At 31.1% G+C, this 27,950-nt stretch overlaps 4 protein-coding genes across 4 annotated transcripts; 2 read left to right on the forward strand and 2 right to left on the reverse strand.

Annotated features, from left to right (window-relative positions):
- The first annotated feature begins 2,535 nt into the window (after positions 1-2,535).
- On the forward strand, positions 2,536-3,405 carry LOC137826487 (17.5 kDa class I heat shock protein). Its single transcript, XM_068632464.2, has one exon. It carries the CDS (start codon positions 2,716-2,718, stop codon positions 3,184-3,186), a length of 471 nt encoding a protein of 156 aa, XP_068488565.1. The 5' UTR covers positions 2,536-2,715; the 3' UTR covers positions 3,187-3,405.
- Positions 3,406-5,172: 1,767 nt separating this feature from the next.
- LOC137826250 (17.3 kDa class I heat shock protein) lies at positions 5,173-5,965 on the reverse strand. The gene has a single exon (XM_068632145.2). It carries the CDS (start codon positions 5,867-5,869, stop codon positions 5,390-5,392), a length of 480 nt encoding a protein of 159 aa, XP_068488246.1. The 5' UTR covers positions 5,870-5,965; the 3' UTR covers positions 5,173-5,389.
- Positions 5,966-8,069: 2,104 nt separating this feature from the next.
- LOC137824452 (uncharacterized) lies at positions 8,070-14,058 on the forward strand. The gene is made up of 5 exons (XM_068630101.1): positions 8,070-8,409; positions 8,743-8,840; positions 9,017-9,430; positions 13,588-13,636; positions 13,748-14,058. Exons 1-5 carry the CDS (start codon positions 8,177-8,179, stop codon positions 13,824-13,826), a joined length of 873 nt encoding a protein of 290 aa, XP_068486202.1. The 5' UTR covers positions 8,070-8,176; the 3' UTR covers positions 13,827-14,058.
- A 4,245-nt stretch (positions 14,059-18,303) lies between these two features.
- On the reverse strand, positions 18,304-20,511 carry LOC137824389 (uncharacterized). The gene is made up of 5 exons (XM_068630025.2): positions 20,041-20,511; positions 19,626-19,943; positions 19,161-19,530; positions 18,957-19,073; positions 18,304-18,865 (listed from the first exon to the last, which is right to left on the reverse strand). Exons 1-5 carry the CDS (start codon positions 20,266-20,268, stop codon positions 18,756-18,758), a joined length of 1,143 nt encoding a protein of 380 aa, XP_068486126.1. The 5' UTR covers positions 20,269-20,511; the 3' UTR covers positions 18,304-18,755.
- Positions 20,512-27,950: the final 7,439 nt, after the last annotated feature.

Here is a 27,950-nt window from a genome sequence, read left to right on the forward strand (position 1 = left end):
TATGCCAAAGTGCAGACACGTCCCAAAGTTCTTTTTTCATGCAACAGAAGATTTTCACTTTAGCTTAGTAGGCTTTCTGAATCATCATTTACAATCTCTGTGATATATACTGATTTCTGATCATGATAAAAAACATACTTTAAGTATACAAACAGTTCTTTTTTTGTTACATTTTTTTAAAACATGGTTTATTTTAGAATCTATAAGTAAATTTTAAATTCAGATACACCTGAATTAATATATTATAATTATTAATTATTAATTTACCATGTAATATAATTTTTACTTCGAATTTTTTAGCGTGTACTTTTTACATACTTATTATAAAAAGTTTTCTAAAGTCGGATTTCGTATGTTTATTAGGTTAAAGGATAAGTTATATATAAAGAGCATTAATTTATTTTTATATATATATATATATATATATGTATATATCCTTTTACTGTTTCAATTTTTTATATTATTTTTAACATTATTTTAAACTTTTGATATAGATATTTTATATAAAAAAAAGCTGCTTAAATTGTAATAAATATATATATATATAGTTAGTATATATCGATTTTTTTATTATTAAAGACAACTTTTTTTACATTGAATATTATATATTAAGTGATGAAATTATAATGCAAATAATAGAAATTACATAGATTATCATAATCTTTTATTATATTGTCAACTTATTTAGTATTCCTAGTAACTTTAATTATTAGTTTGAATGATTATAATATTAAAAAATTATTCGCAATATTTATTTATAATACTAAAAACTATAAAAAAAAAATCTACATTTTGACCGCATCCATAATTTATAACTTTGAAATAAATTATTAATGTAAATATTTAATTTGAGCAGATGGTAGAGTTGAATCGTGTTTTGAAAATGCATTATTTAATTCTTGATCGCTGAATACTAAATTATAGTCTTAGTGCGGACTCTATCGATACAGGATATAATATTTTTAACAAACACTCAAAATAAAATGTCTGAAGAGAGGGGTTTCTTTTCACGATATTTTTTTGTTAATACGATTATACGAATTTAATCGTTTCAATAAATGTTTGCAAACTCATATATGAAATAAATGTGTAAATGGGATGAGACGACTCCTTCACTTATAATTTCATCACTTCACTTCACAAGTCTGGTTTGAATTTTAAAAGGATCGTTTGGTGTAATCACGTAGATTCATTTTGGGTACTTCTAATATGAGTTTAGTCTTTTTAACTAATTTTAAAAAATCTTATTCTATTTTAACTGTGCTTACATTATTGTTCTTGATTTTAATTAGATAAATTATTATTGTTGGAACCTTATGAATATTGTTTGTTATAATTAAACATGTATGAAATTAAAAACTAAATAAAAAATTACATATTTTAAATCTCTGAGACTAAAGTTATACGAGAGAAATAGAAATACAAAATCATGGATAAAGAATTTAAAGGATCAAGATTAGAATTTAATCTTTAATTTTTGTAAATTTTATATATGCTCTCCGTCCTGCTTACAACATCTTTTCAATTTATTTACTCCTATTAAAAAATGATTGACTAACTTAATTATTATCAATAAAAATTGTTGATAAAATATTTTTGAAATTAATCATCTTGGTATTTTCATTTAATTAGTTGATGTTTTAAAAAACAATAACTAGACATGACTATGTATTCTTTTATAATCTTGATCTTAAGTTATTAATTTATAATATTTAATTATTAATCATTTAAAGATATTTAAAACTTTAATTCATCAATACAAAAATATTATTTTTATACCAAACTAGAAAACACACATATCCTTCTACTCATTTGTATTCACATTTTTATTGTATTATTATTTTATGAATAAATAATATTCTACTGTATGTATATTCAATTTTTATTAAATAAAAAAATTAAAATTAATTATTTTAATAATTATTAAATAGAAAATATTCATAAATTTTTTTTGTAAAGTAAATAATTTTTATAATTTTAGATACATGATTTTTTATTATAATTAGTTAGTTAAATTTTAAAAAATAATTACTAAAATATAAATGGTAAAATAATAAAATAAAATTAGAAAATTAAAATTTATAATAAATTGTTTATACTATAAATGACAGTTACAAAATGGTTATAAAATAATTTCTTTATTAATAGTTACAGGAATAGGAATAGAATAGAAATATATATATATATATATATATATATATATAATTTTATTATTTTTATAAATAATTAATGAAAAATTATATTTTTTGAAAAAAAATAATAATTATTTTAAAATAAAATATATTTAATTTATTAAATAAATAAATATATTTTATTAAAATATAAAAAAAATCAATTAAAAAACATACTATAGAGATCGAATCATATATGCTGTATGCTGTGGAATGATAAGCAGTTGAAGGATGAATGCAGCCGTACACGTGGCAGTCATATGTTAAAAAACGCTTTGTTCGTTCCCGAAACATCTTCATGCTTCTTCCTTGTCCACGCTGGCATCTCCTTCCATGATTCATCAGAAGTTACATACATTCTTCAGAACCCTCTCAACACTTCTTCTCTTTTCTGCAAACATTTGATCCATCATGAAACCTCGCGAACATCCTCCTCACTGCATATAAATAAGCTTATTCTTCTCCACTTTCTCATCACTCAGCAAAATCTCATCCACAAACAATCACCAAGACTAAATCTATCCATCAACAACTCTCGCAAACAATGTCGCTCATTCCAAGTTTCTTCGGCACAGGGCGAAGGACCAACGTCTTCGACCCCTTCTCCCTTGAAGTGTGGGACCCTTTCGAAACTGCCCTTTCCTTTCCGCGCTCCGAGGTCTCTAACGAGACGGCGGCGATCGCCAACACGCGCATCGACTGGAAGGAGACGCCGGAGGCGCACGTGTTCAAAGCGGATCTTCCGGGGCTGAAGAAGGAAGAGGTGAAGGTGGAGATCGAGGAGGGAAGGGTGCTTCAGATAAGCGGACAGAGGACGAAGGAGAAGGAGGACAAGAACGAGAAGTGGCACCGCGTGGAACGTAGCAGCGGCAGCTTCCTCCGCCGCTTCCGGCTTCCGGAGAACGCCAAAGTCAATGAGGTAAAGGCTGCTATGGAGAACGGAGTGCTGACTGTCACTGTTCCCAAGGAGGAGGTCAAGAAGCCCGATGTGAAACCCGTTCAGATCACTGGATAGGCTCCCAAATATTACACTTTCATGTGGAACCTATTTACCTATGTGCTTGGAGTCAAACGATGGTGTTGTGTCTTTTTTGTTTCTCTTTTTCTTTTATGTGTGTGTCTCACTATGAATAAATGTATGTGCTTGAATTGAGTTTAAGGAGTTTCAGATACTACTGAAATGTTGTAAGTGTTTGTGTTCATTAATATAGCTTCCGCAACTTGTTTTCATTAACTAGTTTAATGTGAAATTTTATTATTTCCTGCATAATACACTGCTCAAGAAATTTTAATTGTTATGGAAGTTATTGATGCTCTTACTAAAAATGTTTTTTATTTTTCTATAACTAAGGAGTATATCAGTTTCTTTTCAATTTGGGAGTATAGAACATTCGTTTCATTTCTGTTTAATTTGAAAATCAAATCTTAAACCTTGATTAAAAATAATTTATAACTATGGAAGGTAAATGAACTTTTGTCCCCACTGCTTTGTTTGTATGTCCCTGTAACAACCGTGGATAGATGGAATAAATTAAAAATGAGTGCATTGATAATCACATAGTTTATGTTTGATTTCTTTGTTTTGTCTCGTTTAGGGACATTCTTTATTGCCTCATCGTAAGTGGACAAAAGCTGGTAGAGCTTAGATTGATGTCTGATTAGTTGTAGACAAGGCAACTGAAGGCTCTTGGAATTTGACACTGTAAGGATGTGGTTGCTAATTGTAGATGTAGTTCTAAGGCTCTTGACTTCCACGTAATTGAAAAAAAAAAAGACGTAAAAATGTACAGTTATTAGCATAATTTCGTGTTATTATTTTTTTCATTGTAATCAGACAAAATACTCTTAGATCTTTTTCTCCTTGCTAGCAAATCGTTTTTAATAATGGTTAGAAAGGATTTCTAAAAACGATTTTAAAACTATCGTCAGTAAAGATGCATGTTGTTATAACTTTTATAGTTTAATGACACTTAGGACTATTATATAATTAAATAAAATTTTAAAAATAATTTAGAAGAGAATTTCTTATCGTAAGTAAACTCAATAACCACAGAGACAATTTTTTCGTCAAAATAAATAAATAAATTTAAGTTATGATATCTTGAATTTTTGTTAAAACTCCAGAATATAATGACGGTTATAACCTCAATCATTGTTGTGATTTTTTTTTTGAGACAATTTACAGGTATAAACTGATTATTAATAACATACATGTATTTGAATTTATTAACTATAAATTATTATCAACATCATCTTTTAACACATTTTTCTCAGTTGAATTCTATGAAATACATGTATTTGATTTGATTTTTTTAAAAATTAAACTGATTCCTTTTCTTTTATCTATACCTATATTATTTATATACATACATATATATATATATATATATATATATATATATAAAGTATTCTTCCTCAAACGATCTAATAAAATATTTAATAATTGAACTTTAATATTTATAATAAATTAAAATATTACAGTATAAAATGTAATAATATATTTAAAAAATATAAATATATAAATTTATAAGAAATTAGATTTCTATATCAATTAAAATATTACAATTCGTAATAATATGTTTAAAAATAAAAATATACATAAAATTTATAATAAATTAAAAATATAATAATATAAACTTATAATAATATTTAAGTAATAATATATTTAAAAAATACGAATATACATAAATTTATAATAAATAGAATACTATATAAATTAGAATATCACACTATAAGTTTGTAATAATATATTTAAAAATTATGAATTATAATAAATTAAAATACTACCTTTAAACTTATAATAATACTTAAAAAATACAAATATACATAAATTTATAATAAAAATAAAAATGGTAAATTAGTAAACAGGAGGTTCAGAACAATCTTATATCAATTAAATATTAATTATATATCAGCTTCCATCAGAAGCTTCAAGCACCATATCCAATTTTACAAGCATCGAAAAAGCAGAACAAGAAAAAACTGAACAAGGGTCATGGAGTAACAAGGAAAATATGAACTTTTTGTTTATTAAGATAATAACTGTTTATCCATGCATTCTACAAAGTTTTTCAAATTAATTACAAGCATCATGTGTACTCAAACTACACATCACCACATTACATAACATGTATAAACAAACAACATACAAACACACGAAACAACAGAACACATTTGTTTGGAACATGGAAATGGTTGTGATAGCTGAACCAAATGACCTAACCAGAAATTTGCACTGGCTTGACCTCAGGCTTCTTCTCTTCCTCTTTAGGTACAGTAACAGTAAGCACCCCATTTTCCATACCTGCTTTTACCTGATCAATTTTAGCATTTTCAGGAAGCCTGAACCTCCTCATGAACTTCCCAGTGCTTCGTTCAACGCGGTGCCATCTATCATCTTTCTCTTCCTTCTCTCTGCTTCTCTCTCCGCTAATCTGCAGCACCTTCCCATCTTCCACTTCCACCTTCACTTCCTCCTTCTTCAACCCGGGAAGGTCCACGCTGAACACGTGAGCCTGCGGCGTCTCCTTCCAGTCCACCCGAGTGTTGGCTATGGCACTGCTTTCACCACCAGAGGAAGTGACGTTGGCCAGAGTAGCTGAGAAAGGAAATCCCTCAAAAGGGTCCCATATATCGAGAGAGAAAGGGTCGAAGACGTTGCTTCGTTTACCACCGAAGAAGCTAGGGATGAGAGACATCGTTGTCGTTATCTTGATCTCTTCTGGTTTTGATGAAAACTTTGTTGCTGAGAGGATATTTTCTTCAAATGAACTGTTTCTGATGCTGAGAGAAAAATGCGAGAGCTGTATATAAGTTTCAAGAGAACTGCCATGATTTTTTTCCAGAATCTTCTATTCAGATGGCGATGGATGAGACACGTGCTTTTCTGTAACCTTCTACATCTTTCTGTTAAAAATCAATTTTCTGAATTCCAAAACAATTTAAAATATACTGTTAAGATTTTTCTAATTCTATTTAATTATAAATTATAGATAAATGATATTCTGAAAACTAAGAAGTGGTATATAATTTTTTATGTGATTGATTTAGATATAATTAATATAAATAATGAAAAGTAAATTTATAATTAAATAATATAAAAAAAATAATTAAAATAATAGTGTTAAGAATTGTAATGTGATTGTATAAAAAATAGAATTAAATATTATTATTTTAAATTATAATTTTATAATGCAACTAAAATTATTACCAACACCATCTTTTAACACATCTTTTTCAGTTGAATTCTATGAAATTTTGTAAATCTCTTGTCTTGTTTAATAAATGTCTATCCTGATTTTGTAAATTTTAGTTAAAAAATAAGTGTGCTAACATTATGTTAAAGTTTAGTTTCAAAAAATATGTTTATATTATTGTTTACCTTTTAATTTTAGCATAATATGATTTATGGATTATAGTATTTCCTGAATTTATTTAAAAGTAATACTTTTTAAAGAATGATGTGATAAATTTTACACTTTTGTCGTGGAATGCATAAATCAATGTCACACAGCTAAAATAATGAGAAACAAATTTTATGAAAAAGATTAAGGGGAAATTTGTGAAATTAAAAAAATTCAGGAATTAAACATTACATAAAAACTTTTTCTTAGAATATATTTCCAAGATTTCTACAGTTTTTTGAATTCCAGGATCCTTTTGAAATTTCTTTTCTGTAATTTTTGAATTTTTTTTTCAAAACTATTTTTCTAAATATATTTTTTGTATTTTGAAATTGTTTTTTAGAATGCATTTTAATTTTCAAATTTTATTCGGAAATATTATTTATGGAACACAAAAAATTATTTTAAATTTTCTTTTTCCAAATATATTTTTTAATTTCAAAAATTTAATTCCAGAAAGAAACAATTTTAAATTTCGAAAATTGATTGGGTGCAGGAATTCTGGGCTAGCTGGATTGGGCTGGTCTGCAAAGTAGGCCGAAATCTCTTTTTGACATCCAAAAATTGATGGCAATTTCTCTCTCCACCATATCAATTTCAACATGCACCCAATCAGCTTTAGAAAATGATAAAAATACTCCTCTTAAATGACGAAAATAACCTTACACAAAAATGGAAAAATTATTTTTAAAATTTTTATCTGAAATATTTTGGATTTCAATTTTCGGAACATATTTTTGAATTCTGAAATTTTTTAATCCAGAATGTAATTTTAGTTTTGTGTTCAGAATTTTTTTTTAGCATGTATTTTTTTATTTCTCAATTATAATTATTATTTTGGATTTTTTAATTTGGAATAAGAGTAGTTTTGAAAATTTAAAAAAATATTTGGTGGAGGTTAAAATTGATATGGTGCAGGAGGGTAGTTTTGGAAATTTAAAAAATTGATATGGTGGAGGTTAAAATTGATATGGTGCAGGAAGAATTTGCCAAAATTGATCAGCTACAGATGTGCACAATTGATATGGTCAACCTTATTCCATGAGCCCAATACAATACTTATTCTATAACTGTTTTTATTGTATAACCAAAATCATAATTTTCAAATAAATATTAAAATATTCTATAATTCTTTTCATATAAACATTTTATTAAAATTTCCCTTTTTTATTTTGATAGAATTTTACAATATAATTATAACATTATAAAAGTTAATAAAAAGAGTTATATTATTTTCTACTTATATAATTTAAATGAAAATTGTAAAATAATTTTAGTAATTAATTTTATTATAATAATTAAATTTTAATTTTTTATTATCATAAATAGAAAAATTATGGGCATGTGTTTCCCAGTCGTCATTGATAATGACAGGGATTTATGTTACTCATTTTTAATCAATTAGAAAATAATTATAACCATCATTTTTAATATTTAATAATAATAACTTTATTATATTTTCAAGTTATGAAAAGATTGAAAGTTTCCTACTAATAAGAAACTAAAAAAATAAAAAATAAAAATTTAAAGTGCAATTAGGTCTTGTATTTTTTGAGCTCGAAGGAGAGGAGTTCTTGGTTTATCTCTGCAAAGAGTGAGGCAATGGCAACGAGCGAAGACAGTGGAAAGAAGGAAGGGACCAACTTGCTTGGTTCGCCCACTTTCACAGAATTGGGAAACGGTCGTTTCAAGTGCGTAGAAACTGGGCACGAGGTCCTTTCTAAGGACATAGCGTCCTACTCTCACAGCAAAAAATGTCGTTTGGGTCTCATCGATTTCGCCTTGTCCAATCGCAAACCCCCTCTCAACATCTTCAAGCAAGACCCTCTCTGCCGGTAATCTACACTTTCCTTTCTCCTTTTCTTTCCAATGTTTTCTTTTTCTGATTTTTGTTCCTCTCTCCCTCCATGACTTCATGTGTGTCTATCATACCAATGTTACGTTCTTCGATTAGGTTAAGCAGAATAATCTCGAAACCTGCCGGTAATCAAATGTTGTTTAAAAAAATGTGGATTTTTTACTGAATTTGTGTGGAGCCTGTTTGTATCAAGTAGCAACACAATCTGGACATGAAAATGAGTCAAATTACAAGGGATATTTTGTTGTCCCCATTTTCTGTGTGTGTCAAGTATTTTACTAACATAGTTATTTTTGGTCCTCTTTTTCAGTTCAAAGTTGATATGTAAGCTGACTGGGGACAACGTGAATAAGTCGGAGGAACATATCTGGAAGCATATGAGTGGGAAAAGATTTCTCAATAAATTAGGTCAGTGATGTAATGTCTTTTATTCACTCAATATTGGATTTGGAGTGACGCCAGTGCTTCAATAATGAAGCGAGACCAAGTCTTCCTGCTAGTGTTTTCAGATTATGTGATCTGTGATTGAGTATGGCTATGGGGAGCTTTATTTACTGATACATTTTGGCTTTTATTATAAACAGAGCGAGAGGAAGAAGAGAAGTCGTCGTGCCAAGGAGTGGAGGTTGAAGAGAGAGTTCAGGAGTCAAAGAGTGCTGATGGTGGAAGAAAGGATATAAAGAAAAAGAAGAAGAACAAGAAGAAGAAGAATAACAACAAAGGAATTGATGAGGAAAACTTACTGGAGTCAAAAAGTGAAAATTCTGGAGAAAAGGATAGAATGAAGAAGAAAAAAAAGAATAAGGACACGACAATTGAAGAGATTAGATCAGAAGTTAGGAAGTCTTCCGATGAGGATAGTGACATCGAAGAGGAAGACTTCTGGAGGCCTCCTGTTGGTGATCGGTGGGACCATGATGATGGAGGAGATCGATGGGGTTCCGAGTCTGAGTCAGAGTCAGAGTCAGTGCAGGAAATTGAAGATGGGAATGTAATTGGTATGTATACCCCTCATGCTCTCAACACAAATGAGATTTAATTTAATATCAAATTAACTTAGACGGTCAATAACATAGATTTTGTTTGTCTCAAAGTTGGGAGAATTGATTTTTGATTGAGTTAATTTTGATCGGTTGAACTTAATTGGGATGTGTGCCCATATTAATCCTGATCATAGATTTTATATTGTAATGTGTGTCATGAGTTATTGAGTCTGAGTGTTTCTGAAACAAGCACTTAGCTGATTTATAACTTGACTTGTGACATTGAAGATACTGCTTAAAAAATGACATGAATAGTGTTGTCAAAATTGTGAGAAAACTCACTGATTCTTTCGATGCTACCAGTCTTGAGGAGGGGGTGGGATTCACGTATTAACTTGCACAAGCATTGCATGCTGTGTGGATTGCTTGTGGAGTAAGTTCTAGTGCAAGATTGTTGGAATCGTTGATCCACTTTACCTAGACAAATGAAGATGCTCTTGTCCTCTGTCAATGCCTCGGTTGCTATAGTCAATAGATGTGTTCTTAGACAAGACAATTTCCAGTTGAGGAGAAGGTTTGACGAGGTTATTATAGGAAGCAGTTTAAAAGTAGGAATTAAGCTTTGTTTGTATAGGTTGAATGACAGTTGTTCACCTTTTTTTTAGTGGGATCATCTTGGAATATTAGTTTGTGGTGTCTGGGTTATCTAGGTAGAGTGAAAGGATACAATTTCCTTGTGTAATCTGTTTTGCTTCTTTTGGTTCAGGAATAAATTCAAGAGTCAACCTTTTTCTGCAGTTTTTCTTTTCTTGATCCTGAAAATCCTAACTATTGGTTTGACTTGCCGGATTTTAAATTTGTGGTAGCAACCTGTTTTGGTTTTTATAGATACCACAACTTTTTCCTTCTAAGTTGGCGTACAGTTTGGGTTTACAGGTGGAAACAACTCCACCATACAGATTAAAATCAGGAGATAAGCCTAGAAAACAAACACAAGGACTCTGTAAAATATTAAGGTTTAGTTCAGTGAGTGTGCTCATATTGGGGAGTTTTTCATATTTGAATTGGGAGGGAGTGATTTAATTTTGCGTGTGTCATGGTTGGCCACTCTAAGAGATGCAAAAGTACATTGTAGGACAGGACTTCGATAATGAAATTTGTTGAACAAGATCAGGTTGTGGAAATTAGAGGTGATCCCCAGTTGTCAAAAACATTGATTACTCTGCAAGCTCTGATAAAAGTGACAGAGATAGAGGAAGTATGAATATTATGGGGGATAGAAACTGAGGAAAACAGCTCCATGAGGAACCCAGTTGTCCACGAAGTGACAGAGATATGCTGATTTCATGAATTATTAGGCCCAGCACCAGTCCTTAATCTAGTCCTGTCTTGTCAGTGAAGAAAAACAATGGAAGTTGGAGGTTTTGTGTGGATTACAGGGCTTTAAATAAGGCCACTTTAGCTAACAAATTCCCAATTCCAGTCATTGAGGAGTTGCTAGATAAGTTACCGGGGATCACCAATTTTTTTATGTTGGATTTAAAAGCTGGATATCATCAGATTCATATGCACATGCACAAGCCTGACATTCCTGAGGCTGTGTTTTGAACTCATCGAAGACATTATGAATCTCTCTAGTCATGCCTATTGGGTTGACCTATGCTCCAACTACATTCCAATGTGCTATAAATCTAACCTTATAGCCCTACCTTAGAAGGTTTGTCTTAGTTTGTTCTTATGATATACTAATCTATAGTTAATCATCGAAAGAGCAGTTGGTGCATTTGAGACAGGTTCTTAGTACATTACAACAACACAGATTCTGTGCAAATTTGAAGAAGTGAGTTTGCTCAGACAGAGGTTAGATACTTGGGGCATGTGATTTCTGTGCACGGGTTAGCCATGGATCCACAGAAATAAAAGCAATTCTACAATGGTCTAAAGTCAAGAGGATTTTTGGGACTCACAGGTTACTATTGGAGGTTCATTAGCAATTGTGAAAAAATAGCAAGACTTTTCACAGATTTGCTAAAGAAAGGGAATTTCCAATTGTCTCAAGATAGTACTGCAGCATCTGAACAATTGCAAGTTGCTGTAATTACAACTCCGATTTTAGCAAGGTCAAATTTTTGTTCAACAGTTTTGTATTGAGTGTGATGGCTTTGGTGCTAGTTATTCAACATTTTGGCAGTCTTATCTTTTTAGGTGGAAAAATCATAGTGTACACTGACAAGAAAAGCTTGAGATATTGCTAGAGCAAGGAATTTCTGCTTAGAACCAACAAAATTGGTAGGCTAATTTGCTGGGGGGGTATGATTTTGGTATTGTATATAAACTAGGGGAAGTGGCAGATGCTTCATCCAGAAAATATGGGGAGCAGGAATTGCAAGTGTTGTTGAACCATTTTGGCAAGATGTGAATTTGATTGATGAGGAGGTACGAGAAGATCCAGTCTTAGGCAAAATTCTGGAAGATTTACAGAAGGACCCAAATTCTCATGGCCACGACCTTGGAACATGGTAGATTATATTACAAGGGTAGACTGGTCTTAGCAGCCTTTTCCAGTAGGGTTCCTAAACTACTTTTAAAGCAGTGCTTTATAAGTATCATACTTCTATGCGAGGGCACTCAGGGATTTTTCACACATCCCAAGTTAACTCAATCTTTTGTACTGGATTGATAGGAAAAGAACAATAGCGGATTATGTCGCAGCCTGTCCTATTTGCCAACGAAGTAAATGCCAAGTATCTTCACAGGCCACATTCAACCACTTCTCACTCCCAGTGCCTCATTGAGACATCAGCATGGATTTCATTGCAAGTCTTCCTAGATCTAAAGGTTTTGATGCAATTCTGGCGGTTGTGGACAGACATAGCAAGTATGGCCATTTTATTCTCATAAAATCCATATTAAGCAAGATCTATGACAGGAGTTTTTGTCAAAGTAGTCAGGCTGCATGGAATTCCTACTTCCATTGTGAGTGGCAGGGACCCAACCTTCTTGAGCCATTTTTGGAAGGAGTTGTTCAGACTGCAAAGGACAACACTCAGGCTGTGTACGGTTTATCATTGTGAATTGGATGGCCAGAGTTAGGTGTTTAACAAGACTTTGGAAACCTACTTGTGGTGTTTGAGTTCTGAACAGCCCAAATCTTTGGAAGATTTCATTCCATGGTTGGAATATTGGCACAGTATCAGTTTTCTAGGTGCAACTCAATGTACTCCTTTTGAAATAGTATATGGTCAAGTTCCTCTGTCCCTAGTCAAATTTTTTCAAGACAAACTTATGTGGCGACTGTTGCACAAGATTTAATGACAAGGGTTGAATCTCTAAGGCAGTTGAAGTTTCATTTGGAGAAAGCTTAGACCCAAATGGTCGGACTTTCTATTGCCCATAGGAAGCCATCTAAAATAAAAGTAGAACATTGGGTGTATTTGAAATTTCGTCCTCATAGGCAAGTTTCTATGCCATCTAGGCTGCATCCAAAGTTATCTGCTCGTTGCTATGGGCTTCTCAAATTTCAATTGCAGTTACCAGAGGAGGGGCGTATATATCCAGTTTTCCATGTTTCTCTACCTTACGTACAGAACTTCGGGAAGGGAACAAGTTTTTAATTATGTTCCTAATCAGATTTTGGTTACTTACATAATAGCAGAACAAGGGGACGTAATCCCACAGGTTTGGTATAATGGCAGCATGGGTCACCTGAGGAGACAACGTGGGAGTCTGTTGACCTGTTTGAGCTTATAACCCTCTGTTCTTAGTGTGTTTGGCCTATTATTTTCTGGGGTATTTCTTTTTGTAAAACTAAAGAACTCGCCTTTGCACCCCCATATAATTTTAAAATGGGAGTACACAAAGCAATACTCTATGTTCTGTTCTTAGTTGTTTATGACAATTATGAGTTATTAGTTTTCCTTATCTATATTTTTTTTTTGCATATGCATTTATATAATATAATTTTGCATTTTAGGAAGGATTTTAGGATCTTGTTGATTTTTTTTCTATCATGAGTTACCATCTTTTATACCCCTTTTGATCCTTTAACTATCTATAATTGTCAGAGTTTGACACCATTGGACATGAGTACATGCTCATGCTGTTAGTTGTTTCGTATTGCAAGTAGAAGCGAGAGTTTTGATCTCTCATGTTGTTCCTTATTTTTCTCACAGATGGTACTGCTGCTGAGGATTGCAAGGAGACAGAAGAGTTGTCATCAAGGTATTTTCTTCAGTAAGAAATTATGGAAATGATATAGTTTCTGAATGTTTAACAGTACTGTCTGGCTTTATATACTGACACAAGTATCCGTTGAATTTTCTTTTTCTGCAGGACAAAAAGAATGTCAATAGAAATTGGACCAAGCAGCTTTGCTACAAGAAAGAAGAAAAGTAAGAAGCACCACATCTAGTTTTGTTCGTAAGCCAAGTTTTGTCAAGAGAATTGCAAGTCAGTTTTTCTGGATACAAAATGCATTTACCAAATGAATTTTTCTTGTATTAAGCAGCTGCTTTATCCATTATATTTGTGTGACAAGTAGCATGAAGTTGGATTAAATTGTAAGTCTTTATTAAGCAATTTTTTTGTGGAATCTTTAAGTTAAGCATGCAATCAATGCCAAGTTTGCTTATATTATTATTTAAGGTCAAAAGTTCTTTATGATCGGGACTCAACTCTATCGTTGACATTTTGTTTCCTCCGCAGTGACAAAGTATTTATATAATAATAATAATAATAATAATGTTTACACACATATGGTTATCTATTTATGATAATTATTTTAAAAATTATATATAATAATTTTTTAATTGATTAACTACGTCAAGAAGTTTATATTGACCGTTCATAAAAGTTGTGGTAGTTTTTAACATGAACTTATTAAAAATCAAAATACCACTCTTATAAAGCAATTCCTGATAAAAGTAATAAAAATTTTAATGCTTAAAATACTAAGTAAATTCAGTTTTGGTTCTTTAATTTTAATCTGTTTTAGATACTAAAAACTGAAAAATATCACTTAATGTTTTTAATATGATATCGATGCAAATTATTTATTATTAAAAATAACTAATATTATTGAAAAGACAAGTCACTACAGTATTGACCAATATTAAAATATTAAAACCGCTATTAAACGGAAAAAAAAAAGTCCATAGATATAACAAAAACAAAATCCATCCATGTTGATGATTCCTTTGGTTATAATTCGAAAGTAAGTATAGTTGACTCTATAATCTGCATATCAACATCTTTGACTAAGCTTTAGAAACGAAATGCTTTAATAGAATAACTAAGCAAAAGGTTGCAATGAAAACCTGGTCACAGTGAGATAAGTTTCTCTCTCTTCTAAACAGATTGGTTACTGCAAATGATTGACTTATGTTCACGCCATTGAGCGATGAGAATGAAGCGTGCATTATTAATGATAAACCATGTTATTATTTTTGTATTATACAAAATGAATCAGTGAAGAAGAATGTGCGCGGTGTGGGCCTTGAAGGATAGGATATGATTGACGCCAACTCTGTACCTGGCTTCATCAAACTCCGTACACTCACTTAGTATTGTTACTCAAACGCTCAACATCCACTACTTTTACCATCTCTACACATATGAATCAACTCAATATTCAAATCCATAATTCATTTTCCTATGTACTTTAGCCTATGAGGGTTTCTTCCAATCCAACAATTTCACAACAATCCACAAGCATTAAGCATTGACATTACATTATAATAATTAGATATTAGTAAGATTTGGGTGTATGTTAACAACAAAAGGGAAGTGTAAGTTATAATGGTTGCAGATGGAATGAGGATAAGTGTTAAAAATGGATGTATCAGGGACCCATAAGAAACGTGATTTACGGCTAGATATGGGCCAGAAATCAAGCAAGGCTGAAGGGAACCCATTCGTCAAAAGCCAGAAGAAAAAAAAAAGGAAAAAAAAAAAGGGCAAAAGAATGATCACATCAAAGATGATATTATCACAGGCACTCCTAATGGCATCTCGATGACCCTCCACGTGTTGACAACCCATCTCCTCTTGCACGTTACTTTAAATTATTTTGCAGGCTTTGCTTGGTATCTTGGTGGCAAAGACAAGTCCATAACAGTGAATCAATACGCACATAACCTTTCATCAATATTTATCTTTCCCTCTTTAAAGAGAGAAGGGCCAGTTCCACCACCAACAAAACCAAATCAAATCAAAACCACCCCTATGGGCGTGCAAGGTGCAAATCCATCTCACAGATAAAGGACAAGTAATAAATTTGTTGAAAAAGATAAGCAACACAAGACACATGATTCCATTAATTAACTCACAGCATAGCATAGTAGATAATTCTTTAACAACAGGCTTAAATGGCAATAATTGAATTTCAATGGAGACAGGAAGTTGGGGTGTTTGTTTTGTTGCTCCATAGGGACAAATCTAACATCCTTATTGGGCTTGATTAAGAAGTGAGTAAGTAACCAAAGAAAAGAAATCAATTAATGAGGCGCAACAACCGCCACCGACCTCAATCTGTGCCTTTTACTTGCACCATTTCTAGTAACCACTTCACAATCCTACCTATCTTTCTCCAATACCCCTTTCATCTAGTAAAAGACAAGGACTTAGACCGTCAATTAAGCAAAACATGGTACAAGTAAAACTAAGCTATGAACTGTCACCAACTCACTCAGTTCCATCTTGGATCCCTGAAAAGACAGCTATGCTTATACCCTTTTCAATATCAGCCACCCATGATGCACCAAAACCACCTATTTTGCTTCCCAAACCATTATTAACTCAGTAAAAACACATTCACTTCTGCCAGGTGAAACATGAACTCATACTTAGTGGCCAAGTAAGTAAAAAGAATGATTTTGGGTGTTGATTATATTGTTTCGTCTAGCTAGCTAGCTAGCTAGCCACACGTGACATAGACTACATACAAACATAGAGGGTTGTTTTATTTTATGTGTTTGCTTGCATAAGTTGCAAAAACCAAATGAGTGAAGATGAACCCTAGCCTTACCCCACATGCACACAAAGTTTCAGCTTCAGTCTCAGCCTGAGAATCATCCCTAATCAAACACCCATCTCATCTGCCATGTTAGTATTCTCTGTGACACACTTTATAGCTGTATTCCACTACCTCACCACCACTCAACCACTTTGATTAATATAAACAAATCTTACACAGTTTTTTACCTAGGATCATATCACCCACCTTCTTCATTTTAATTACAGTCACCACCTTTTTTCCCTCAACTGGATTATGTTATTGCTTATTTTATTGATTAACGTTCACAACTTATTTTCCCATCCCAAAAAATTGTTTGTTTTTCTATCTCTGTTTCAAGTTTCTTATCGTAAGTTGGTCCGTAAAATAATCATGTTAATACATGAAATTTCAAAGGGGCACTTGCAGTAAGAAAATAACAAAAACAAAATATAGTGTTTTCTTTCTGCACCGAAGGAGACATGTAGAGAAAATTATGGTGGAAAAAATAACTATTTGTTGAAGGCTTCTTTAGATTCTTAAACAAGCAAGTACAACAACTTGTTAACTGCATAATTTATTAAGCTGATGTGTCTTCTAAATGCTAACGTGCAGTCCATAAGTCCTTAACTGCTATTCATTAACTGTTTCTTTTATTCAAAAAAAAAACACATTTATGAGCTCACTTTTATCAGCTGTAAATTTATGCATCGTAAATGAATATAATCATCATTTCACGCTTATTTATTAAAACAAAAGCACTTATCTATTATTATATGTGATTTTGTGGTTTCGTTTTCTTGAGATGGGTTTCACCACTATAAATGATTTGTTCACGCGTTTTATTAATTATCAAAATAATTTTAAAATTTTCATCTTCATCGTAAGTTTTTCAGACGTTAAAATTGTTTATATTCCTAAATAAACCGTGTACGTTAGATTGAAATGCAGTTTTTTAAAATATCTTGATGTATCTGTTCTTAAGAGAATCACGTAAAGGAGGGTAGTGGTCTATGAAAATCAAGATTCCCTTTTCTGTGTTTTGATATTCCATCAAGCAACAATAGTGCTTATACGATAATGATGTGGAAAAAGTGTTAAAATAACCATACATTAAAAGCAGTGATAATAGTTATAATTAATGGATCTGGTTTAATAACGATAAAATAAACACTAATCGCCTAAGTATGATAGATAGAAAAGCAAGTATCAGCATTTTAAATCCTTATATTTAAAAACATAAATTAACATAATAAAAAATAGAGGTAATTAATAGATAACCAGTATAAAATATTAAAAGAAGAGGAATATAATAATGCGAAGTTTGACCAGGTCAAAATCAGAAGAGAAATGTCCCAAATGCAATCACGAATTTCAAAATGACAACTCTTTAGATCGGTTTTTGGATAAAAATAATAAAAATAAAATAAAATAAAAGGGCGGGATTGCAGATGAAGAGGTAGTAACTGAGAGGAGAGGGCCCTATCACTGGATCCAGAGAGGGACCCATCAGAGGTACACTCCCATCTTAAACCAGCAACTCCTGTCCCAATGCTTACACTTTCATCTTTTCTTACTTTCTTTCTGCCCTTCCCTCCATTTACTTGATAATGACCTTTCAAATTCACATTCCAGGGAAAAATATCTTAAGAGTATCTCAACTCCAACATGTCCCACAGTATCTTTAACTAGTTCTTTAGTTTTGCATTCTTAATTCATTTATTTGTTTTTCATAATTTTACTTCAGAAAGAAAATAACTCAAAAATTGATATCAGTCAAACATATTCATGTACTTACTCATGGGCATTGGCAGCAGAAATTCCAGAGGAAAATAAAGAAAAGCTTAAAATGCGATCCCTCAAAAGAAGGAGAATAGAGATATGGAGGATATTGGAATTACACAAACAGTTGCCTTTACTAGATATAGTATAACTTATTACATACTATTCTATAAGGAGTAAGAGCTTTTACAGAGAGTTATGGGCAATCTTCCAACACTTTTCTGCCAGCTAGACTTGAACCCGCTTCTAACAAAGCAAGCTCTTTTTTACCCTTCTTCCACCGTTTATTACAAAATAATAAATATATTCTTAATCAAAGATAAATCCCTTCCCCTAAACTCCTATCTTTCACTGTTTCTTCGGCTAACAGATCCCAAAAGCTGCATCTCTCACAAAAACCGGATGTTTATTGCCACTAAACTACCCAAACACATTCTTGAATCTCATATTTATATCATAAAATTTAAAACTAAAAAACAACTTCCCTACTATTTCTCACTAGCTTGCTTTCACCACCGAATTTAACTTATAGAAATTGAATCTTTGTTTGAACTATCATCAAAGGAGTCAGTACGTCCATTCCTGAGGCAAGCGAAGTTCGTGGTTTGCTGCCTCCTCTCGCCGCATGTTTAACTTCTGCTGCAGGAGAAGAGCATTTCTCCTTGCTAACAAAGCATCTACAAGAACCACAAACCCAAACAAGTTAGCCATTAACTCCGATTAAGAACTCAAGACAATACCAAAATGCTTTTCTTAAAACCCACTTACCATAATCCACCCCAAAAGCACTAGAGAAGCGTTGTTGGTTAGCGGCGTTGAGGTCATCAGTGTTGAGGTTCAGTGCGTGAATAACCTTAGCTGGGACCAAAACTGGGGCAGCACAACCTATTTACAAGACAAATCAATCAGGTAACCGCTAAATAAGGAGAAACAGTGCTAAACCAAGGAGAAAGAACAGATTCAGTAAATTACTTGTTTCCTTGCGAGATTCAGCGGGAGGGGCCACATATTGACGAGGCAGGAAAACCCCTGTTCCAGCGCAACCCCTTTTGTTAACACCGCCAGATCCAGCTTGCAGACCGGGTCGTGACCCGGATCCGAAATGCGGCACATGTTGATTCTGGTGCTTCATTTGAACAGGACGGTGCCATGCTGAATGAGGCAAAGCGCGTGAGCAGTTCATAGCCTCATAGTCATACCCAAACTCACGCAAATCACGCACTCTATTCTGAACTTGTGGCTGGTGCTGCTGAGTCACCCAACCAACCTTCTCTTGCCTCCCCCAAACCGAACCACACTGCTGCTTGAACATCTGCTCCGGTCTAACCTGCTGGTACCGAGCCTACACAAGAAAAAATAAATAAACACCCGAGTCCAACATGCAAATTCATTTACGCATTATTACAAACACCTTGAACACGTTTCAAAATAACTCACCTGTGGACCGCCCTGGTTCACGAAAAACGCATTCCCCGCTAGTACTGGTGGAGAAACACCACCAAAAACTCCCCCGTTCAGAAACTCAATCTTCGAAGAAACTTCGTCGTTCATCTTCAACCGCGCAACTTGCCCTGCGGCCGCGTACAGTACATCCCACGCATCGTTGGAAGCCTTGAACGGCGTCGTCGTCGGCGACGGAACACGAGAAGACCCGTTCGGGCTTCCGTCCCCGGACCCGCCGCTTCGACCCGACCAACTTCCGATTCCACTCAGTATGGACTGAGGCGACCCAGCCAAACCACGAGCCATCGTTTTCTGAATCAACGAAAATCCACAAAACGGCGTCAGTTAACCCTAGAGAAAAAAAAAACGAACAAAAGAAAACCAAACGACGCGCTTTGTCTATCAGTACCTCAGTTTTGTTTGCGTTACAGATTGGAACAGTGAGGAGCTGGTCCTTTCTCGTTTCATGAAGCGAGGCATGGCTGAGTCGGCGAGTCAAGCCGGCGAAGAAGTCCTCCTCGTCGCTGCTCTCAGTCCCGGTCGAACCGGAGTCGAGCGGTTCGGCCCCGAGCGAGTGAAATTCGTAGGGAAACTCGGACGGGAAGCCGAAAGCGGCGTCGAACTCAGAGTCATCCATGGGTGGAGGGAGCGAGAGAGTGAGGCAAAGCAAAGGTTTGAAGAAGGAAAAGGGGTTTGAGAGGAAAGTGAAAAAGTGATGAAGCCGTTACGATTTACGAGGGTAATGAAGGGGAACGAGGAAGTTGAAGTTGCTGGTTGAGGAAGATTTAATAATGACCCAGCTGTGTGTGCAGAGTGGGACCCACACAGCAAATGAAAAAGAAAAAAAGAAAAAAAAAAGGATTGTGGTGAGTTGGAGGATAATAGAATGTAAGAAGACAAGTTGCTTTTATTAAGGTTTCAGGGTCCCTTTTAGACACTTCAAAATAATAAAATAAAATAAAAAAAATTGGTATGAAAGAGAGAGGAATGAGAAAATTGTAGTGTGAACAACTGGAACACTGGCCCAGTGGTTGGGGACATTTGTCCTTGCATGCAATTTCTCTCCTAAACTTGAAATAATCTTTCAAATTAATTAAGCGCCACAACACAGATATCATTCAAAATCATTGTTTTGGGATATGGGATTCTCAGTTTTTACTGCTTCAGCTTCCTTCTCAAGGTTTGTTATCTTTTCAAATCAAATTTCAAAATTTTGGCCTGCTCCACTTCCCATTCTCTCACCTAATTCCACTCTACTCCTTTCTCTCTTTTTTTTGTCCCTACCTTCTTTTGGAAAATTTTGGACTTTCCAACATTCACTTCAAAATTTAAATTCTTAGCCTTCTAATTTTCAATATTTTTTTTATTTTCGTCACTGGATCTGCCGTTGATGCTGACCTTGAGATCAACCCTTTATTATGTAAATCTCGAAACCGATGGGGTCCTTTCAGTAATGTTCCTCTACAGTTTTTTTCAAATTAAATAAAGATTAATTTTATTTTGGTCGTTTGTAGTTTTAAAATTGGAATGGCCATTTATTTTTTCAAGTTACATTTTTAGAGTTTTTTTTTATGTCAAACTTGTAATGAACTAACAAAACCCACTAGTAAATGTCTAATGTGCAAAAATAATGTATGTGTGACGATGAAATATGCCTTTCTGTTTCAAATCAACATCATTTGTTATGCTAATGAAATGAAGAAAATAAAATGTCAATAATGCATAGCATCAATTTTAACTTCAATGGAAAAAAAGCTTAAAAAACTTATGGTATGACCAGAGATAAAAAAAAATAAGTGAGGATTATTTTAAATTAAATATACGAGTACTAAATAATAAAATAGTGAATGAACAGAAAAATGTTGAATGTTGTTGAGGTGGGGTTTTAACGTTCCCTCGGATTGGAATAACTCAAAGCCTAAAAAATTATTAACAAAAAGAAGGTCGTCATATCAACAACTCATTGAACCCCATGTTTTTGTGATATGAATCAAATCCTTATAAATTGAACCTTTACAAATATATTCATGTTACTTTCATTAATAACTTGTGATATTTTTCACCGTCATAGTTTTGTATTTTTAAGCTAAGTTCACTCACACTGTCACATTTGACAAAAACAAAACACCCGAATTTTTGCTTCCAACACAAATAGATTCACAGTAAAACTCTTCCTTCTCTTCGAAGGCAAGCTTAATTTAGTGGGCCAAAAGAAACTACTCTTGTACCATCGTTTTTGCCAGATTTTTTCATCTTCACGGCTATTATAAAATTTAGAGGGTCTTTTGAAAACAAGAATACAGTATATGTTTTTTGTTCTATATATTTTAAAAAGATAAATAGAAATATCTTCAAATAAATTCAAGAAAAACAAAGCAAAACATCTATTGTTATGATATGTTCACACGAGTATAATTTTATCTATTATTTTTATTTATATGTTTTTCACAACATCAAACATACTCTTTAAGTCTTAAAAAATAATTATGGCATAATGAGGTTATATCCTAATATATAATATGTTTTTAATATTTATTATTTAAAGTTAATTACAATAGGTAATCGTCTGACACGAATATAGGAGATATAAATTTATATGAGATATGGTATTAAAAAAGTGTATATTTATGTCGAGTCATATACTCGTACACTTAATGGGTTTCACATAAAGAGAAAAATGTTTCAAATTTACGTCAAATTTAGTGATGTTTGACATAAATTTACATTCACTAGTATATGGTTAAACGAAATAAATGAAAGTTATTTTCTAAATTTAATTGATTTTGACTTAAATAAATTCTTCAAATATGGAAAAATACAATTCACATATACATAAACTACGTATTTCAACAGTAAATTCAATAAAAAAACAAAATATAACCTAAAAATTAGCTAAGTAAGAAAATAAACCTAACTATATTATCTATGTTGAACAAGAAATGTTGTTAGTTGTTCGCTTATTTGTTGGGTGTCATCCTTAGACAATGGAGATTGATCATTGAAGACCTCAAACATTTGACTCACATCATTATGCAATAGTTATTAAAGTAAAATACATTAGCAAATGTTGAAATGTGTTACCTTTGTTTGTGAACTTGTAATATATGTCGAAATGATTCGTATGAATCAACTTGCCTCTTACAGTGAAATGAGAAATGAGTGACACAAATTATTTCTCTGTAACTTTTAAAATATTTATTATATGTATTAAAAGTTGTTTAACTTAAAGATATATGAATTACAGTGACATTGTTTGTCTCCTTCCATTTAAATTATTTGTGTGAGTAGCAATTATAATTATAGGAAGGACATACATGTGAGTCTGAATACACTTATATTTTTCATGTGTAATGAAAAATGTTAAAATCGCCCTTATAATAAGTTTTTTATTTCCTAACAATATTTTCCTTAAGTAAACAATATCACATTATTATGTAATCCTTGGGTATAATTATAATTAATTGTCAGTGAAACCTATAGTAAAGGATAAGTAATCAGGTACACAATTAGCATAATTTAAAAAATACAATTTAGAAAAATAATTTTTTAGTGTATGGATTCAAGTAAATATGTCTCTATGAGTCACCCGCGCATGTTTGCAAATACTCTGGATCTGAACATTTGTGTTCTCAAATTCCTACATGGATTCAAACTCAACAAATTGATATATTTCCAACTTGCCTTGCTCCACACTCTATGTATACATGTACCTAACATGATAAATTATAAGTTATATGTAATTATTATAATATGAAAAACATAAACGATGTAACACGGTTTACATGACTCATGGGAACTATGGTAGTATAGAGTCCAAAAACTTTGTTGTCCTAATGTATCTCATCCTCGACTTCCACCATGTCATAATCATCGGTAACAAGTTCTCTCATAACCTGTTTATCACGATAGACAAAATCCTAAACAAAGTAAATATGTTAGTTCGACATTAATAAACATTATAACAATAAAAACTAAAAAAAAACATAATGTAATAGGCGTGTCAATAGACTAGCATGACCAAATGTCCAAGTCAAGCTAAAAATGTGTCTAAAGTCTTCTTGACCAATTTAACCTCTTTGTTGGGTAAAGGTACTCGAGAACCAATATCTTGAGCTTTCACTAAACATTATTCATGTCAAGTCGACTATGCAAAGACATCATAGATGGTTAACCCTCTGTCTATTTGTCAATTAATTGTCATTAGACGTGGGGGTATCTTTTACATATAACTCACATTAGATTGGTTTATTAGTGTGATTATAGTCTGCAAAGGGATTTACCACATCACAACTCTCTTTGGTGTTCACTCGAACAACCTCAAGAACTGTATAAGGTGTTTCTTGAGTTTATTGTTGAGAACGAGCAAAGGATTTTAAGTTCTCAACAAACTTTTGTTGCAGACATTGTCATATTTGATTCATTTTTTCTTCAAGCTATATTCCCATATTGTGCAACGCATGTTGATTGCAAAAGTCAATAATCCTTAATGGTGATGGGTCAAAATATCATGGAGCCCGCAAGAAGCACTAGTATCGCAAACATGTCATGGATGCTCTTGTCTTCCTATGATCATCATCTCGATCACAAGGAACAAATGAGTCACGAGTGGTCTGGTCAACTAAAGATTTTTGCAATATACGAACAATAATTATTTATAATCATAAATACATGACATGTGAATGTTGGGGAAATAAGAATGGTAGTATATATATTTATACTTACGATTTTATCAACAACAATTTGTACAAACTCTAAAGTTATCTGTCTATTTGATTTCGTGTAAGCAACCTTTCACATCTCAAAATGGGAAGTGGAAATACAAGGTAAACAAACTCAAGCCATGTTGCCTTTCTCCGAGCCTTCACGAGACGTTGCTCTAACAATGCGTACCCCCTCCATGATAAGAGATGGGGTGCATCATTTAGCTTTTATCATTTAGGGAAAACTTTTATTTATTATTGTAATACAAATAAAAAATCGAGATAATAAACAACTTTAATTACATATTTGTCAAGAATTATTAATAATTAACATGTCAAGCAGAGTTCAATCGACTGACACGAAATTGCATCTCATCCTCGTCATTGATCTGGTACTTCAAACAATGACTCATATCTTTAAACTTTTTGAACGCTTACTCTCATGTCAAGAAAGTCACGAAGTTTCTTAATTTAGTGACAAAATAAATAAAAAATTTTCTTGACCGCCTCAAAGCTTGAAATGCAAAATTTTGTTGTATAAATAACATATAAAATATTAATCAATTTATTAAGTAATTTAATATAAAATAAATTTACAAGTTGTAAATTATGTTGTTTATATAAAATCATTAATATTAAAAATGGTTAGTGATGGAAGAAATTTTATGATGGAAAATTATTAATTGATTGATGAAAAATATGATACAATTGATATCAATTTAATGTATTGAATATAGTCATGTGTCATAAAAAAAAGTTAAAAAAATATTGTGAACACCTTTCTAAAGAAAGAAAGTTAGAAGATTTATCTCTCATCGAAATAGAAAATATATCCTTATTGATTGACGAGGGCGTTATATAAATAAATACGGAGTAATTAAATATGTATGGGAAATTATGTCGTTTCAGAAAAATAATGACAAATGGATATGAAACAAATGTAATATATATTCGTGTAAATAAATATAAGCAAAAACAATTACTCAAATAATTTGTCTATTAATAAAAATTATTATATATAAATTATGGGTATAAAAAACTATAATTCATTAACTTTTTGTAATGCCCAAACTAAAAAATGGCAATGAGAAAATCAATGTTGGTGTTTTCTATCACCACTTTTTATAATTTCCTTTGGAGATTCTTATTTGACCCCTTGTATTTGTCCAATTTCTTTATATTCTCCTTAACTTTATTTGTTCTTTGTATTTTATTTTTTTGTTATTTTTTCTGGCATTTATATTTATTATTCTTCAATATTTTAAACCATTTATTTATTTTAATTTCTTCATAGACTACATAGTTTAGAATGTGTTCTCCATGATTTACAAACCTTCTATAGCATTATATAATATCTTCTTTCAAGTTCTTTTCCAAAAATACTTGGAGTTATTATTAAATATTTTATTTATTCTAAAAATACAATCATTCTAAAATGTTTCAAAATTAAGTTGAATTAATTTAATATAATGAACGAGACTTACATATTATATATATATATATAATTTTATTAAGGTTATTCCATCATTTTGTAGTTGACATATCACTTTTAAATTTTGAAATATAAAGATTCATTTTTTTCTCTTTCTTTTGTGTAACTTTTGGCAAATATTTTAACTTTTCACTTCTTGATTAACCTTCACGATTATTTTTAATGTTTTCCCTTCTAATTTTTTTTTAAGTCCCTTTAATTAATATGAACCAATTTTTTTTAAAAATATCATTATCGGTGTGTTGATTTAAGTTCTGATAGACCATGGATAATATATAAACATTTTAACTTCATATGTTTTAAATCATTGACTTATTTTTCTAATGTTTTTTTAATTATTTTTTATTTAATATTTTTATAATATGAAAATGTGTGTATTTAATATAGTTGTATAATAACATAAACCCTTACCGGATTTTAATTTAAAAAAATAGAATTTGAAAAAAAAAATAATAGATACAAGTTTATTATTTATTTTTTATTCGTTGTTAGTTGGGATTTTATGTGTTGATTATTAAGGTGGTGTTTTTACTACATTCAAATAAATAATTAATATTAATTTAAAATATAAGTTGTTGAAACATTTAATTTCCGTCATGGATAAAAATGATATTTTAATGTAATGTATTTAATGTGTTAAAATAAATAATTAATATTATCTTGACAAATTAATATAGTTTGATGTCATTGGTAAATAAAAATCTTTCCTTGGTACTAAAGACCATCTCTTTCGTTGGTACTAAAATAAATATATTTTTAATTTATTAAAAAATAATAATTTTTTTTCTTTAATAATTACTGTATTTTTTTGTTCAAAAAATTCACTCAAAATAATTTAGTCTGCATAGTTATCATAAAAAATTTAATTTTGTAAGTATTGGTGTAGAAAATACTATTCTCCATAAAATTTTATAGTCTGCAAATTTTATTGAATCATGATTTTTATTTTTTATAAATTTATTTTTTTACAATAAACTTTGAAAAAAATAGAAGTTGACCAGTCAACTAACAAACAATTGATTGGTTATAATGATAAGTCTCACTAGTAAAATATTATCTACTCTCCTATAAAAAGAAGACAAAATAAAACTTTATTTTTTTTAAATTTTTAGTACATCTTTAAAATGTATTAAATTTAATAATTTAAAATATATTATAATTTTTTTAGTATATCAAAATCAGTGTAATTTGAATAAAAAAATTCAATAAAAAGTCTAAACTATATTAAGCTAACAATAACTAAAAGTGATAAAAAAACATATTAAACTACCAATAACCAAAAGCTATAAAAATATTAGTATGAAACAAAATATCGTGTTTTTACAAGAGTTTGTAATATCAATACACATATGAATAGTAAAAATAAAAGAAATACAGATATACACATCTTAATTTTTAAAATATGAACTTGCGTCTTTGTATTTTTAATTTTTTCTAACATTTTGAATATCATTATTTATTTGGTCTTTCACTTAAAAAATGTATTAAAACAAAATAATGAGATAACAAATTATTGTTTTCTTCTTTTAAAACATATATTTATAGAAATATAGTTATAATTTTGCAAGACATTTATTTGTAAATTTACAACTACTATATTTTAATGATAATAATATATTACTATGTACATTCAATTTTATTTTTTGTATCTTCTCATGTGTATTCTATTTATTAGAGTAAATTATAAATTTATAACAATAATATAAATGTAAAATTAATGACATATTTAATTTAATTTTTAATATTAAATATAACTATATATATGATAAAAAAAATGGGGATGTAGGGACACAATGTCGGTGTTTCCGTAGTCTAAATAAAAGAAATCTCATAATATATTTCCTTTGTTTGCTTTAAAGTTTTATTAATCAAATTTGAATATTTTCATAAAAAACAACAATATCCTGTAAGATATATAAAGCACGTAAGATATTTTATTTTCTTAAAATTTATTGTGAAGTTTTTTTTTTATCGAAAGCGTGATTTCTTAAATAGAAAGTGTCCCATAAGTTGTGATCTTTGACTGTTGCTTTAATTAGCCCACTCTTGTTATAAAGAAAAAGATGAGACATAATCATTGTGACATTTGACTCATAACAATGCATTATTACTGATTATTACTTACAG

The sequence above is a fragment of the Phaseolus vulgaris genome, chromosome 8 (genome assembly GCF_051622355.1).
Source record: "Phaseolus vulgaris cultivar YP4 chromosome 8, ASM5162235v1, whole genome shotgun sequence".
Lineage (NCBI taxonomy): Eukaryota > Viridiplantae > Streptophyta > Magnoliopsida > Fabales > Fabaceae > Phaseolus > Phaseolus vulgaris.

Excerpts from the sequence above, each read along its gene's own strand:
- LOC137826487 (XM_068632464.2), top strand. The coding sequence starts at position 2,716 with ATGTCGCTCATTCCAAGTTTCTTCGGCACAGGGCGAAGGACCAACGTC.
- LOC137824389 (XM_068630025.2), bottom strand. The coding sequence starts at position 20,268 with ATGGATGACTCTGAGTTCGACGCCGCTTTCGGCTTCCCGTCCGAGTTT. Across the intron at positions 19,074-19,160 it reads TGAATCTCGCAAGGAAACAA|GTTGTGCTGCCCCAGTTTTG; the intron begins GTAATTTACTGA and ends TCTTGTAAATAG. Across the intron at positions 18,866-18,956 it reads TGCTTTTGGGGTGGATTATG|ATGCTTTGTTAGCAAGGAGA; the intron begins GTAAGTGGGTTT and ends TGGTTCTTGTAG.
- LOC137824452 (XM_068630101.1), top strand. The coding sequence starts at position 8,177 with ATGGCAACGAGCGAAGACAGTGGAAAGAAGGAAGGGACCAACTTGCTT. Across the intron at positions 8,841-9,016 it reads AAGATTTCTCAATAAATTAG|AGCGAGAGGAAGAAGAGAAG; the intron begins GTCAGTGATGTA and ends TATTATAAACAG. Across the intron at positions 13,637-13,747 it reads ACAGAAGAGTTGTCATCAAG|GACAAAAAGAATGTCAATAG; the intron begins GTATTTTCTTCA and ends CTTTTTCTGCAG.
- LOC137826250 (XM_068632145.2), bottom strand. The coding sequence starts at position 5,869 with ATGTCTCTCATCCCTAGCTTCTTCGGTGGTAAACGAAGCAACGTCTTC.